Source organism: Rattus norvegicus, chromosome 14 (assembly GCF_021556685.1).
Source record: "Rattus norvegicus strain SHRSP/BbbUtx chromosome 14, alternate assembly SHRSP_T2T, whole genome shotgun sequence".
Lineage (NCBI taxonomy): Eukaryota > Metazoa > Chordata > Mammalia > Rodentia > Muridae > Rattus > Rattus norvegicus.
In genome coordinates this window covers 19,430,654-19,446,769 of record NC_141547.1, presented here as the reverse complement: position 1 = coordinate 19,446,769, position 16,116 = coordinate 19,430,654, and the positions used below count along the sequence as shown (strand labels likewise).

The following is a 16,116-nucleotide window of genomic DNA, read 5'->3' as shown; positions in this document are numbered from 1 at the left end:
ATGTATTTAAATCTAGGTCTGCACAAGATAATATTTTTAATTTGTTTAAATGTAAATGTTTGTATCCTATAACTTATACTCTGCAGTTTAGTGTGTCAGCTAAATTGTAAATTGCATTAGATCATGATTAATTCGTGAACCTTCTGACACTGTTACAAGCTTCATATAACAATATTTTAGCAAAAATGCTTCTTGGCTTTCTTTTTTCACTTGGAAATTAACTGATACAGAAATGTAGAGAGCACTTTCATTTATTTCCTGTTTGCCATTATGATAAAAAAAATAGTATAAATCTTCATAATTCTTTTCTAACAGAGTTCAGACCTAGGAGTGAAACAGAAAAGTGAATTAAACAGTCGCTTGGAAGAGAAGACCAATCAGATGGCTGCCACCATTAAACAGCTGGAGCAAAGGTAAAAGTGCTGCTTCTGTGGCGACTGTCAGTATGGAAGGGTGAGAACGTGTTCAGCGAATGGACGCAGGAATTTACCCAGCCAAAGTCAGAGATATGGTGGAGGGCAGGAGGGGCGAGGGAGTGTGTGTGTGTGTGTGTGTGTGTGTGTGTGTGTGTGTGTGTGTGTGTGTGTATGTGAGAGAGAGAGAGAGAGAGACAGAGACAGAGACAGAGAGACAAGAAAAAGAGGCCCTGAGTTTGAGAGTGAGTAAGGGGAACTCAGGAGAGGCTGGAGGGAGGAGAAAGAAGGCAAGGAACTATGTAGTTCTATTTAAATTAATTTTTTAAGTTAAAAATGGTCTTTATATAGCGAGTTTCAGGCTAGACTTGGTTAAAGAGTAAGACCTACTGTTTGTAATTACAGTTTCGTTTATCACTGAAGTCTATTTTACACTAGGTGAGGTGGGGATTCTGAAGGGCATCCATCACTGCTTTGTCTCTCGTCTGTAACTGTTTCTCTCTTCATTCATCTCCCTTCTGTCTTTTTCCTGAGTAGCTGTATGACTTCCACTAACCCCTCCACTGTGTCCGCCTCTGACTTCCCCATGTGGAGTCTGGAGGTTTCATCTGCTAGATCCTACTCAACTGTGCTTGTGATTTTCCCCAGACAACGTCTTCTTGAGACTTCCCAGGTCAATGCCTTGTAGCAGCATCTCTACCTCTAAGAGCTGCTAACACCTTGGCCACGTCCTCCATTCTTTCCTTCCCTGCTCTTCTGATTGTTCCCGCACACATTTTTACATGAGGACTCAGATGTCACCACCTGACATTGGCTTCCTAGGATGCCTCTTTCCAGCTAGAAATGATGCTTTTTATTCCACGTCTGCCCATCCTGCCCTGGCATTTCTCACTGTGCACCTCACTCACCACAGTCTATAGAAACGTCTTATCTTCGGAGAGTGAGCTCCTTCTAGTTAATTAACTAACCTTTCCAATCTGTCACAGTTCTTGAATGTACATGACAGAAAATGACATATGAATGAATGAATGAATGAATGAATGAATGAATGAGAGAGATGGGTGGCTTGATTCTACTTGTTCTTCACCAGGGAGGGAGCATCCTGAACAGCAGGACATGTTGATGTTAATGCTAACGTTAATCACAAACTGTGAATGCAGTTGAAGCCTTTGGAGCAACTGAGAGGTTAAAAAAGAATCTGTTTATAGGGTAGAGTATTCAGTTGGCTGTTCATAAGCGCTGATGCTTATGATTTAATGAACTGATGTCCATGTTCGTAAGTTGTGAGCTTTAACTTGGCATTTAAGGCCAATAGAACTAAACTAATGACTTGTCTGACTTATCTTCTTACTCTTTGTTTCCTATTTATCCATTTTCTCATTACCCTTCCAACTCATTTTTTTATTTTTATTTTATTAAGTGAAAAAGATTTGGTGAAACAGGCAAAGACCTTAAATAGTGCAGCAAATAAACTGATCCCAAAACATCATTAAACGTTTTGCAGTTGGTCACCTCACGAGTCTGATGTCGCAGATTAACTATAAAAGGAAGAAATCTGAAATTCCTACATTTAAGCTCCGATTCTATATAAAATATCACGAGACGTTGACCTTGAATTTGTTGGACTTAAAAGCACTAGGTGGATATATAGGTTGGGATATATAGGTTGGGTTTTGTTGTTGTGGTTGCCGCTGTTATTTTGCCCCCAGAGTTAGAAATTTTGGTATGGATTCCTCATTAAGTACCAAATAAACTTTGAGAAATATTTCTGAGTTGAACAGTAAATCAAAAGACCATTTTAGGAAGCCCGGGCTATGGAAGCACTGTGTTTGTGTGCTTGGTAGTGGTCATACTCTGTAGGTGTGGCTCCCTCCGCACCAGCGAGCGAGCCTGCCCTGTGCAGGGGTCACCTGGCGACCAGGAACTAGTCTAACATAGCTCTGCCTCTCAGGCCATGACCCCTCTCTTCTCTTGCCTCCTGTAGGTTTAACCCCCAGCCCAAGATAAATATTTAGTATTTCCTTACAGTTCTGTTCTGAGTAACCGAGGCTGCTTGCAATTTATTTTTGCCTTCGTGATGTTGGACAAAAAGAAAAACAGCATCCTTCCTTTCTTTAAAGTCCTTAGAAACAAAGTAGTAATTAGGTAGCTCTTAACATCACAGTGTGGAAGCTGGAGCAACCCCTCTTAACACTGTCATCTTCTACCTCTGCCCTTCTCTGTCATCCTGCTTACTACTTAGGTAGCTCAGAGAGTACAATGCTCACGTCCGCCCTGCGTTTCCTGCTGGAGTTTGTGAGGCCACAGTGTAGTCATGAGTTGCAACTCCCTGCCTGTTGTCTTCGCCTGGAACACTTGCCCAAGAGCTTCAAACACTTTTTCTCTAATGAGAATTTGCTAAAGGTTCTGGGAAACTAATCTAGTTACTAAAAAATAAACATTTCTAAATGAGAAATAAATAAGATACTAGCATTATTGTTTAATATCAGAATGAAGCTCTTCAGTAGCCACAGGCAGTGTGAGCAGGACCTTCTCTAAGTGACCGCAGATATCACCCTTTTAGGCTCTACATCGTAAATAACTCTATACATACTTTGATTTAAAAAAAGGCTATTTTGGGGAGGCAGGCTTTTATAGACAGGAGCCTTTACTCCATCCCGCGGTATTCACACAATACCCAGGGTTTGGTTCCATGTTTTCTGTCTCCCCTTCTGGCAGGCTATGTAGCATAGCCTGTGCTAAGAGAGAGGCAAAGATAATCCCTTTGCTTCCAGCTCTTCAAAATCTTTACCTTCATGGCAAACCAGAATTAAGAGTACAGCAGAGTTCATGTTTCTATGGGTCCTCAAAAGGCCGGTTAGAGGCAACTTCATGGACAGTCCTGTGCCCCTGAACTCACTTTAATTCTTACAGCTGTGCACCTGCATAAGCAAAGCTCCTACTGCATTCTGCTGTTCATCAGCCTTTCACGGTGAGGAGTTGCCTTTTACTTAAGCGTCTAAAAAGAATAATCAAATCAATAAAAGTTAGACTAAACATAGCATGCCTCTCAATCCTACTATAGAAAGCCTCGAGTATTTCACCTTCTAAAAGTGATTCTTTATAGGTACAAAGTTATAAGACATTCAGAAGGGAGCATCCACGAGAATCTTCCAGAGAACATGGTCAGGAGCTTAGGAACCCCAATGCTGACTGGTCAGCTGGGTCACAAACCACCTGATAGGAATGGCCGGGAAAGAGCCAGGCACTCGCCAGGCGCTTGCTCAGAGTGTGACCTTGTGGAAGGTGAAGTCTGGGTAAGGGTTGCTATGGAATGTCCTCCAGCGTCCTGCAGCACAAGGAGGACCAGGAAATCGTGAGAAGCCCATGTGAGAAGGAGCTGCTCCCGCGTGCTCCCGCTGTGTGTGAAAGGCAGAGTGTTAGGAAAGAAAGGCAGCGGCTTCGACGTCAATTGCTCTGTACTTGAGGGTGGCTCTGGAAATGGATTTCCAAACAGTGATGTCTTGTTGTTGATCATCTAATGGCTGTAAACTGTAGTACTAGAATAAAAAAAAATAGAAAATGAGCTTCTCTTCTGCCTGCTTCACCTTCATCTGGTTTTTCTTTACAATTTGTTTTCTTCCCCATCTTTTCCCCTTCATAATTTCTTCCCGAGTCCTGCATCGCCCTCCCCCTCCTCCTTGGGTTGTTTTACTTTGTGTTTGTGAACTTGGTCTCCTCCCCACCATGGCTTTTGTTTTTTATCACAAGTTCATGTGGCTCACATCCAGATTGCGCCAGGCTGAGCGAGGCCGCCAGTCTGCCGAGCTGGACAACCGGCTCTTCAAACAGGACTTCGGAGACAAGATCAACAGCCTGCAGCTGGAGGTGGAGGCGCTCACCAGGCAGCGGTGAGCAGGGGCAGCTTGGCTGGCAGGGTGCTGTGGTGGGCACTGCAGACCTAAACAGCAAGGAGGGAGTCAGGTCCTGAGTCATCTTGGTTTGTTCTTGCCAAGGTCCTTTATGAACAGCAGGAACTCAGAAAGGTTCACAGGTCTGAGCAGTTCCAAAGTCCACTCAACATCCCTGTAATTATGTAATTTGGAGTTGGCTGCTGGACCTGGTGATACAGGCTTAAACTATGAGCTGAGACAGGAGGAACCTAAAGCCTGCTCTGGCTGTGCACAGTGCACTCTTGTCTTCAAAAACTGAATTAAAAAGAGAATTAGAGACCAAGTTCCCAAATACGCAGTCACTAATGTCTAATACGATGTTAACGATATGGTCAATGTCTTCTACATGCCTACAGTGGGTTGTGTACTTTTCAGAACACTTCACACTGATGGCCCTAGTGTCTCAACACCGGTCCTTTTAATAGGTTATGCTGTTGCCCCTACTTTCAGGTGGAATGACAGCTTAGAGGGGCTCAGGGTATCTCGGATCACACTATTAAGCCAGTAAATGGCCACACTGCCCCTTTAAAACACTGTTGCTCGTACTAAACCCTAAGTAGTCTTGGGCCATCTCTCAAGTCATGGCCGTATGTTGTGGCACTAAGGCCACTGACTGCAAGTAAAGAAGTATGGCTCTGAGTCTCGGGGCTGCCAAGGACACGGAGTGGATGGCTGTGTGGAAACTGAGGCGCATAACTGTTGAGACCAGCCAAGTAATGCCTCCCCTCTCCTGTGAGGCCTTACTTACCTCAAGACTGCACTCCCTCGAGTGTAGTCAGTATGCCTTCGTCCAGCAAAGTGCAACTCTTCATTAAGAATGAGTGTAAGAGTTGACCTAGTGGACCTGGGAGCTCCTACTGTGCACTCTGCACTGCCAGAGGAGTAAGCGGGTTTCACGTGTCATGGCGTCACTACTCCACTCTCTTACTCTACTAAGTTGTCCATTTATTTCTGGGAACTTTCTTAGGCATTAAAACTCAATTGCTGGGCTGGAGAGATGGCTCAGTGGTTAAGAGCACTGACTGGTCTTCCAGAGCTCCTGAGTTCAAATCCCAGCAACCACATGGTGGCTCACAACCATCTGTAATGAGATCTGATGCCCTCTTCTGGTGTGTGTGAAGACAGCTACAGTGTACTCAAACACATAAAATAAATAATTCTTTTAAAACAGTCTCAATTGCTGAACTTTAAGGGAAAGGTTTGGCAGTCTCTAGAGTATATGAATGCAGAAATCAGAATTTTCATCTTCTCCTCTCCCACCTAACCAGGACTCAGCTGGAGTTAGAACTAAAACAAGAAAAGGAGAAGAAGTCACAAAACAGGGCCGCCCCGGGGAAGGTGACCCAGAAGCCGGAGCCCCGAATGGTAACTAACGTGTGTGCATTCTCTGCTCGCTTTATTCCACCTGCTCTGATGAGCCGAGTGCTTAGTTGCTGTGGTGTCCATGTGCAGACAGCAAAGCAGGCTGCTCGGCGAGGAGGAGAAGGGGATCCTGAGCTGACCGCTAAAATGATCTTGCTCAGTTTGGAAAAGTGACTCTTTTCCTTTGGTACTTAGTAAAAACTATTCTGGTATCTGATGAACATGTATTTCTTGGAGTCCCGATACATATGGTCTAATAATCCGGTATAATAATCCCTCCCAGGCCCTTCAACGGGATCTCCTCGGCTGTGGACTTGTTTGCTGGGGCCTTTCTATGACATGTGGATTGCAGTGTGAATATATGCAAGGAAAGCCTTTGAGAGAGAGAAGAAACTAGAATTACAGAAGGGAATATCATGTAGAATCGTTAAAGAACAGAATGGGACAGTCTGAAAGGTCTCCAGCACCTGCAGGGCTGAGCAGCCACAATTCTACAGGATTGCTCTGGGACCAGCCTCTAGAAATGACGCAGGCTAAAAAGCACCAGCCACTTCTATTCAGAGGAACGCGTGCCTATGCACTATGCACACTGCTGGTCAAAATGCACAGACCCACCATGCCATGCCGTGACTCGTCACTCACTCTTTAGCTGAGCGCATGGACACCTAAAGGGTGTAAGGAGGTCTTCCTGGCTGGCTTTCCCCTGCCAAGAAGGCTGTAAGGTACTTACTCAGTCTTGAGTTGCCTTAAATAGGACTTCTTGTGCAGGTAAATGTTGCTCTGACTTCTCTTCCCTGAAACTTGATTGCTCTAAGAACTTTTGAAAGTAGGTGGGCAGTAGTCCAGAGCAGGCAGTGGGGTGTGCATGTGCGTGTATCACAGAAGTTGACGTAAAAACTACCCAAGCTGCCTTACCAGCCTGGGACCCATTGCGCTTCCTCCAGGAGTCTCTTGAGTACGGCTGGAGGCCTTGGCGGTGCTGAGTGTTCTCTCGTACACTAGGTGGATAAGTTGTGCTGGGTTTGCCCAGTTTTTCAAGAAAAGTCTATAATTTTCCCAAGAATCAACTTACCTTGAACCCACTGAAGAGGCTATTCCTTTGGATTTTATTTGAATTTCAGAAAATAAAAAAATGCTCCAGAAATATCTACTTCTTAATAAGTCCTTGGTGTAGAGAATGAGAAAATTGCTTTGAAAGTTAAGTCCTTTCTCTAAAACAGGAAGGGAGGGAGGGAGGGGAAGAAGGAGGTAAGGAAAGGACTCTTTCTCCTCAAGCTGAGGAGACCTGTGATGTCATCACAGTTTATCGTCCTGAATAATTCACGATTGAGCTGTTGTCTTTTGGCAGGATGGGAAGCACAGAATTCAAGAGGACAGCGTTACACTAAAGAAGCCACTGGAAGAAGGCCCCGGGTATCTAATGCCCCTACTGTGGTACAGCTAAGCTGTTAAATCGTCGTTCTGGAGTGGTGGGCACGGAGCTCCTGAGAGCCAGACACTGGGCTATGAAGTAGAAAGGCAGTTCCAGGGAAAGCTGGCAGACACTGAACCACACAGCATAGCAGCTGGATCACGGGGGCGCAGACAGCCTGTCCTCGGGTTCTTCCCTGATTAACCCCTTAACGTAACTTATCACTTGAAGGGATTTTATCAGTTGACCTCACCCCTGTATTCCCAGCCATTAGATAGGTAAAGCGGGAGGAAATAAATTCTGCACCAAAACAGGCTATACTGATACCTGTCAAAAAACTACTTGAGGTAAATATCCTCACTCCCTTACGTCTTATTTTTTTCTTCTTCCTAAGGCTCTCAACTCGCCTTCATTCCTGTATCTTAACTTTCACCTGATCTGTGCACTGTGCAAAGCATAGGCGCTGGGCAGGGTGGTGCAGGCCTCTAATCCCAGTTAGAGCCAGCCTGGTCTATAGAGGACAGCCCGGGATACGCAAAGAAACCCTGTCTCGCCTTTTAACAGTAATTTACCTACCGTGTGAGAGAAAAACATTATATAATGCTACTGCATAACAAAGAAGGTCCAGCAATATAGCATTCTAGAAAAACATAACCAGGAAAATCCTGTTTCCGAGGAGTTGGAAGAAGAGGGTGAGGAGGTGGACCACACAAATGTTTAGGGCAGTGAAACTACACTGTGTGCCATAATCGCATGTGCTGCAACACTGATGGTTGGAGGAGTAGACTTCTGGGGGCTTGGGTTGGGTTGGGATGGGTTGGGATGGGTTGGGATGTTTGGTTTGGTTTTTTGAGACAGGGTTTCTCTATGTAGCCCTGGCAATCCTAAAGCCCACTGTGTAGACCACGCTGGCCTCAAACTCTGCCTGGGATTGAAGGCGTGTGCCACTGCTGCCACCACCACCACTGCCCAGCTTCACTTACTGACCATGGGTGGTGGCGAGCCAGCACTGAAGAGGCCACTGTGGGTGTGCTGACCGTGGGGCAGGATGTGAGGCACAGGCGTGTATGGGGAGTCTGCACTTTTTTTCATCAGTCTTACTGTGAGTTTCAACTGCCCTAAAAAGATACCTAAGAGTAGCTTTAAGGAACAGCACCATAAAATGGCCTGAGAGGACAATATAGCATCTGTTTGGAGCACCTATCCTTGAGGAATCTTGTTGTGTACAGTTGTTCTTTCCAGAGCAAAGCTGTTGGAAAAGTAAGCCTCACTGCCCAGAGATGGTCAGAAATCAGATTGCACTTAGTCTTAACTATCCCTCCCTTGCCTCCAAGGTCAGAATAATCCCCCAAATCTTTATTTATTCCCAAAGAACATGGCTTAATCCAGGACTACATGCTAGTCCATCTAATATAGTAGATCTGCAGATGCACCCGAAAGGAAAGGCTGTAAAACTGACTTTCAGAGCCTTCCAGGCTAAATCAGTCATTTACTAGAAGAACGAGGAATGTCCATCAATGTCAAGTTCTGACTCGGCTCTGCAGCTTAGGGAACGGGTTTCATGTTCATGATTTCCTTTCAGATTTAATTAGCATTACAAAAATATAATCACGAGTCCCTGCTTTGCCACAGAGAAGACTTGGAGGTGCAGAGGCCGGGTGGGGTATAGGTAGCCAGAGTCTCCTGTGCCTGGTGTGTGGTTATTGCTTTGTTTTTGAGGCACAGTCTCTCTTCATAGCCATGGCTGTTTGAGAACTTACAGTGCAGAACAAGGTGGGTTCAACCCACAGAGATCTAGCTCCTGGTTCCTGTTTTTTTAATTCCTTTATCTCTGTGACATTGCAGTAACCTCTAGGACCTGTCTCAGACAGAACTGTAATCACAAAATCCAGGAATGTTAACAGGAAGCATTAGGACCTCGGTCACCGTGGTCTAGTCCGGTCCCCCTCAGCTGAAGACTGCATGGCGCATGTAACCAGGCTGCATTTTTACTCAATAGAAGTTGGCTCTTTGCTACTCTTCTGAAGAAAAGCTCAACCTGTTTGAAAAGGGTGTTTGTATACGTCTCATGAATATCTGATTCATTTCTTTCTGGGATTAGTTTCATAAAGCTTCCATTTTAAGAGTACTTAGGAAAGAAGACAAATACATAGCATATGATAATGGGTAGATTCCCACAATGTCAGACATATGATGAAACTTTAAAAATACATGGTTAATGAGCCATCTATATTTTACCTAAGACATGGCATTTTCTAGGTTGTAAAAAGGAAAGATAAATATAACTCCATATATATTTGTGAATCAGAACTGTTATGTATTTCAAGGGTCAGGCAGAGTCTAGTAAAAGATTTAACTAAAATGTCTAGAATCTTGGAGGCCAGTCACTACGTATGCTGTTCCCAGCGGACGCATGCTGTTCCCGCGGTGTACAGGGACAGAGGCATTGCTTGTTTAACCAGTGTTTGTCTTGAGCATTTCTTGAGACAAATCAGTTTCTTGAGACACAGTAATATAATACTTGCTACCCTTTTTATTTCTCCACTGTAGGCTGCTGACTCATCCTGCAGAGGAACAGGTAAGAAAGACTCCTGTTTTAAAATGTTTTGCATCCAATTACAAAGTTAGCATGCCATGGCTAGCCAGTAAACAAGGTGTCATGGGAGGAAGACAAAGGGACACAGCCCTCTGTGTAGCCTCTTCTTAATAATCTAACATGCACTCTTTAGTGTTGGAAAATGTGCTTGATATGTTGGGAAACAGAAATACTATTTTCTGGGTGGTAAAAAAAAAAAGAGAGAAATACAAAGTCAAACCAATTTGTAAATGGGAATACTAATGTGATTGGGGGGCTGTGGTGGGCTCAGCTCTTGGCTTAGGAGGCTGAGCCCACAAGGATCCTCATTCCCTACGTGAGGTCCCTTGATGAACTGGCACTCACTGCCCCTCTCATTTTCCCTCACCTAAAATGGAGAGGGAAAGATTCATGGGTTTTTTCCTTTATTTTTGTCATGTTATAAGGTTTTTTGTTACTGTTGTTGTTTTTATTTTATGCATATGGCTTTTGTCTGCCTGTGTGTCTGTGTGCCATATGCATGCTTGGTGCCCACAGAGACCAGAGGAAGGACGGTATCAAGAGTCCCTGGAGCCGGAGTTACGTACATGTAAACTGTCATGTGGGTGCTGGGAATCGAACCTGGGTCCTCTGGAAGGGCAGCCGTACTCCTAACAGCTGAGCATTCTCTCCAGCCCCTTTTGATCACTTTTGAACATTTTTAAAACCTTTAACCTAGAGAAACAATTGTAAAACACCTTGAAAATACAATATGGCAACCCCATGAGGATGACATTTGGGTCACCTCTTCACCCTCTAAGGTTTAGAGGGAAGCCATTGTTTACACGCTCACTGAGGTAATGGAGCAAGGCCAGGATGCTTGGGTTTTCTTGTTTTAAATACAGTTCAGAGTTAAGGTAACACGATAGGTCATTTGTTTCTCCCCCTTCAATGTGGAGTCTGATTTTAGAAGCTAACGTGTTATGAAAGTGTTCCTGTCGCATGTGCTCAGGGAGGTAACTGGCTTACTGTGTGTCTTAGGGTCAGCCTTCAGGCTCTGAAAAGGCTCAGGTGTGTCAGCTGTGCCGGGAGGATGAGAGCCTGACAAAGGTGAGTGGCTCCTTCACAGAGGTGGCCGCACCTCCAGCGCCTTGCCAAGAGTAAACAGGACCTAGCTGTTTCATACGGTGTTAAGAATGGGCTAGAATTGCTCCTTGTCCTTTCCCTTTTCCCCTCTTCCCTCCTGTCCCTTCTCTCCCCATCCCCTCCCTCCCCCTTCCGTTCACATGCTCATGGCCGGCCTCTACTCCTCTCTGCTTCTACTCTTCTTCTCTCATTAAACCTTTCCATGTGAAAAAAAAGAAAAAAAAAATAGGCTAGAACACCAAGGGGTGAGCATTTGTCAGACACTTATTCTTTAAAAGAAATGCAAAAAAGTACATACATAATCTGAAACAGATAAGGAAATACTGATCGCACCAAATTTGTTGAGCATATACGTGTTATTTGTTGAGTTTCTCATTTTGTTTTTACTTTTTATTATAAGTATGTGGGGGGGGGGGGTATTACCACAAGCCATGGTGGTCTTTTGGAGATCACAGGACAACTATGAGAGGCTCATCTCTTCTCCAGCCATGGGTTCCAGGCCCTCAGTTTTTCACATTAAGCACTTGTACCTGAAGAGCCATCTCAGTGGACCCTTGTTTTGGTCTTGAGCCCGGGTCCCATGTGGTCCAAATGGCCTGGGACTGGCTGGACCATCACCAAACTTGTGCTCTGTCTGTGCCTCATGTACTGACATTGTACTGTGCACCCCAGGCCTGGCCTAAGTGTTTTGTGTTGTGTTGTGTTGTGATGTGTTGATGGAATCCAGCCCCTGGCATATACTAGGCAAATGCTCTACACTGAGCCACATCCCAGCGCAATGCTATAGCACATTAGAGGACGGGAGAGCCGCTCACCCACTAGCCCCAACCCCCATTAGAAAGAACAAATGTCCTCAATGGCTGTTACCAACATTGTTCCTCCACATCAAACTCGATGCCCAGAGATGCTCAAGAGGGGTCATAGTTAAAGGAATATTATAAACAAGTACTTAAAGAATTAGGAAATGTGCCCAAATTCTGGATTTCATCATGCTGAATCTTTTTTTTTTTTTTTTTTTTCCCGGAGCTGGGGACCGAACCCAGGGCCTTGCGCTTCCTAGGCAAGCGCTCTACCACTGAGCTAAATCCCCAACCCCATCATGCTGAATCTTAACAAAATTACACTATGCTCTAGCAGATTAGCAGAACCATGTAGCAAGTGAACATGGTTGGAAACTCATAAGTGTTCCAAAACAGGAGAAAGTTGGCTGGAGTCAGTCTCTGAAGCCTTTTATGCAGAGCCGCTGTGGGCCCTGTTGGGTGTCCTGATGGCACTCCTGTAGCAACACGTTGCTTGGTTGCTGAAGGCTCAGCATGTTTATGGAGACCAGCTGCCCCAGAAGCAGAGGCAGCAACACAGCAGCACTGAGGAGCACCGGAGAGAAGCAGTGAGCCTATCGGTGCTCTGGGAGCCGATTACTGATACTGAACACATTTTAAGGCTTGGCTCCTCCAAACATTGCTGGCTCACTGCCTTATTTAGAGTTTCAGTATGCTCAGACGTTTGCTAGAATTTAGAATTACCCTACCCAGAGTAGGGATCCAAAGCGTGAAGTGTACTCCAGAGACTGGACACTGTTGTCTTTTGATTCTAGGACACCCATGCTACTTCATTTAGATCTCATAGCTGACCTTGTACTCCCCTGTGGCCTATCTGGTCAGGGTCATTGGCACACAGCAGCCATTCCATACTTGACTATGCATGGAGCAGGTCCCTATTTGACCCCCTCTGTCCTTCGCTTGTTCTTATGATCCTCTCCTAATCTTACTCTTGCAGAACACATGTAAACACTGCCGAGGGACCTTCTGCAATGCCTGCATGACAAATGAACTGCCTCTCCCTTCGAGCATCAAGCCTGAGCTGGTGTGCAACCCTTGTCACGAGCAGTTGATAAAGCAGTATTCCACCAGCCCATCCTAAGACTGGAGCCAGGGCCAGGCTACGGGGTTTATGCCGGGCATCGGCAGAGTTAGACGCAAGACGCCCTGGAACCCAGACCTTAGGACCAACCATAGTTGGTAGGAAAGGGAGACGTAAACCAGGTCGATGTCTGAGGGGAAGGCAGAGCTTGGGGTGCTCTGACCTTTGCTCATCTTCTCAATGAGTGTGTAAATAAAAGTTGCCGAGCCTCTCCCTTCAACACCTAAACCAGCCCACTTTGGAGACTTTATAAGCGTATCTTTGGGCATTTTTATTTCTATGAAGTGGTAAAGCCAGGCTGTGGCCACGTGGAGAAGCGCGGCTGAGCCAGTGTGCGGCCCCTCTTTTTACTGCAGCACTGCTGTCCACAAAGCAGCACTGCATCTGCACCGAGGGGCAACCTGACAAGTGCCGCTCTGGCACTGTTGCTTTCCTCTCAGCTCCCAGGACCTACCTCTACCAAACTGTGAACCCAAGCTCAGGGAAAGGAATCAAGAGTAATATAAATTCTGAATGTACTGATAACAGTACCATAATACAGAACCTCAGAACCAGATGATTTTTTTTCCTTTGGTCGTAACTACAAGAGTTTTCTTTCTGTGAACCACAACATCAGTTGCTTCCCACCAGACGGCTCCAGAAGTAAGTATGTGCACTTTTCAGGATCCTCCCAGGGCAAGCCGAGTGTCCTGCCCAGTCCCTCCCCCCTGAGTCATAAAGGACAGTAAGACTTTCAAAGACAGGGTTTGCCTGTCTTGCAAGTAGAAGATTAAAGCTAAGTCAGGTACACAGAACATCAACTCTGATTTGTTAATGGCTGAGGACAGTTAGCACAGCACTCACTAAACTGTTTATTTGATGAGAAGTCCATATTCTGAACTACAGATCAGAAGCAGCAGGCAGGGTTCTAGGAAAAGACAATTTCAAACATCTCTTTGTGACAAACGCTTGTGGAAAAGTGGGAGTACACTGAATAAAAGATGGAAAGAAATGGCTTAGTTACAATGACTGTGTTGTATAGTTGTATATCTGAATTGATTCCAATTAAGATTTGGGAAAACATGATTCTATGTAGGTTTGGATTTCTGAGGTAAAAATGGCGACAGCTCCTGAAAAGGGGTAAAACCCGGGAAGGCATTATTATTTCAGAAATCTGACCTGCTGGGGAAGCTGAAGTTAAAACATTAGGGGAAAATAAAATTAGTAACTCTAACCTGTTGTGTTGGTTGTCTCTTCTCTTTGAAAAAAATGTTTTTATGTGAATGAGTTCTGCCCCATGAGTTTGAACACCGTGCCCATCAGTGCCCATGCAGACCAGAGGGCGAGAGCTCCCCTGGAACCAGAGTTAGAGACAGCTGGGAGCTGTCCTTGGATGATAGGAACCAACCCCACCCCCACCCCCCCACCCCCGGCTGGAGCTGGGACAGGCAGAGCTAGAAGAGAGCCGATGGCTAGCTGAGGAGACTGCCCCAGCAAAAAGGCTCAGGATTATACTACACAGACGTCTCCCCGTCTTCACTATCAAAGCTCCTGTAACAGGTAAGAGCCCTTGATACACAAACCTCACTACTGGAGTCCACCATCTGGACCCCACCATACTTCCCTGCCAGTGTCTGAAAGTTGTCTTCTGACCTATCCATACCATTGTCCATGGAGTACACGCTCACATACATGCAAATAAAAGATCAGTACTGTGCAACTGGAATGTATAACTTTAAATGACATCATGTCTAGTACTTGCTTATAGATACAGTAAGAATCAGTTTGCCTAGGAAGCTGACAACGGAAAGCCTGAGAACCGAGCAGCTGGTACATTAGTGGGAAGCAGACTGCTGGGTGCACACCCTTTGCTTACTGCTATTTTCCAAAACAAACACCCTCCATTCTTTTCATATCAAGACTTCAAACTGAAATCTTCCTATTGCCTAACCCCCTAGTAAAAATCAATGTTAAACTTAGGCAAAAACCTAGGCAAACTTCCACCACGATGATATACAGAGGCAGTCAGTATGTAAAGACATGTAATGTCATTACTGAGCAGGAATTTTGACAAAAACACTAAACATCCTATTAGAAGAGTTAAAACCCCCAAACCACTACCAACCACCAAGAAGATGGCTACCAGACACTCATCCACCAAGCTGGGACCACAACAATGCAGCCAGGTTTCTCTAAAAAGAACCGTCTAGCATTCGACCCAGCTAGCACACCCCACAGCACTCCCACACAGGCCACAGTACGGTTTGGTCACTTTATTCCCTACCTAGCTTGTAAAAATACTTTCCCATCTACAATCAGTATTTGGACATCAGAGAAGTCCTATTGCCAATGCCTGTGGAACCTGAACTTCACACTACCATTACAAAAGGAAGATGAATCCTTTCCCACTCCCAGATAGTCTCACAAGTTTAAATTAGTGTGCTAATTACAGGATATACCACCAGGTAGAATAAAAATCTACAGGTGGACCCTGCTGACCCTGCTGAGGGTAGAGGACGCTAACTGGGATGAATGCTGTGCTGACCTTACACCCCTTCCCCTCTCCCCAGTGTGGCTGTCAGGAGCATCTCAGCCACAGAGGGACAGACCTCAGTCTCTTCCATTGCTTGCTTCCATTTTCCTCCCTTGCAGCTCCTTTGTCAGGAAGAGCATTAGACCACGGATACCTGCCATACACCTCATCCTGTTCCACCATTTTTCTGTCTTTAAAAAGTTACAAGTTTAGGGCACAGCACAAGATTTCTCTTACATAGCTCAGGCTAAACTTTAATTTGTGATCCTCCTGCCTCAGCTTCCTGAGTGCTAGGATTATAAATGAACTTTTATTGAATTATGTGATTCTTTTTCAGTAACCACACTTGCTCTATCAGCAGTCACTAATTCAGTGGTCCAAGGTTATGAGAAATACTGAAGAGAGAATGTCAGTTGGTAATTTCCCAGTGTTACAACCTGCTTTGTAGAGAACTCCGCCTCCAGAGAGCATGATGCATCCCTTCAAGCTTTTTAGAGACCCACTGTGAGAGAGATGCTCACACCCTCATAGATACAGAACTCTAGACACCAACTCCAATGGTGTGGTCATTATGAAAACATCTCCATCTAAGTATATCGTTAAGCTGCTGAAGCCATGGCTTGTTTGTTTCTGAGATAGTCTCACCACGTGGTCCCGGTTGGCCCAAGACTCAACATGTAGGTCATTCTGGCCTCAGACTGAAAGATTCGGCCACCTCTGTCTCCACTGTGGGGGATTAAAAGCTCACATGCTTCCGCACCCAACTCTAAGCCACACCTGGAAACCATCTCTCCTCATATTAATACATCAGGGCTTGATAAATAAGTTGGTTCATACAGTCTAGTAACAAACACAATCAGGTAATC

General features: G+C 45.1%; 1 protein-coding gene across 4 annotated transcripts in view; it reads left to right on the top strand.

The window, feature by feature from the left end:
* Positions 1 to 13,951, top strand: part of Rufy3 (RUN and FYVE domain containing 3) — a 74,972-nt gene extending 61,021 nt beyond the window's left edge. For 3 of the 4 annotated variants that reach the window (NM_001401614.1, NM_001025127.2, NM_001401615.1), the window contains 2 exon segments: positions 316 to 413; positions 1,834 to 3,978. In NM_001401614.1, coding sequence (NP_001388543.1) covers positions 316 to 413; positions 1,834 to 1,906 — 171 coding nt within the window. In that variant the 3' untranslated portion in view covers positions 1,907 to 3,978. 4 annotated transcript variants of the gene reach the window in all.
* Positions 13,952 to 16,116: the final 2,165 nt, after the last annotated feature.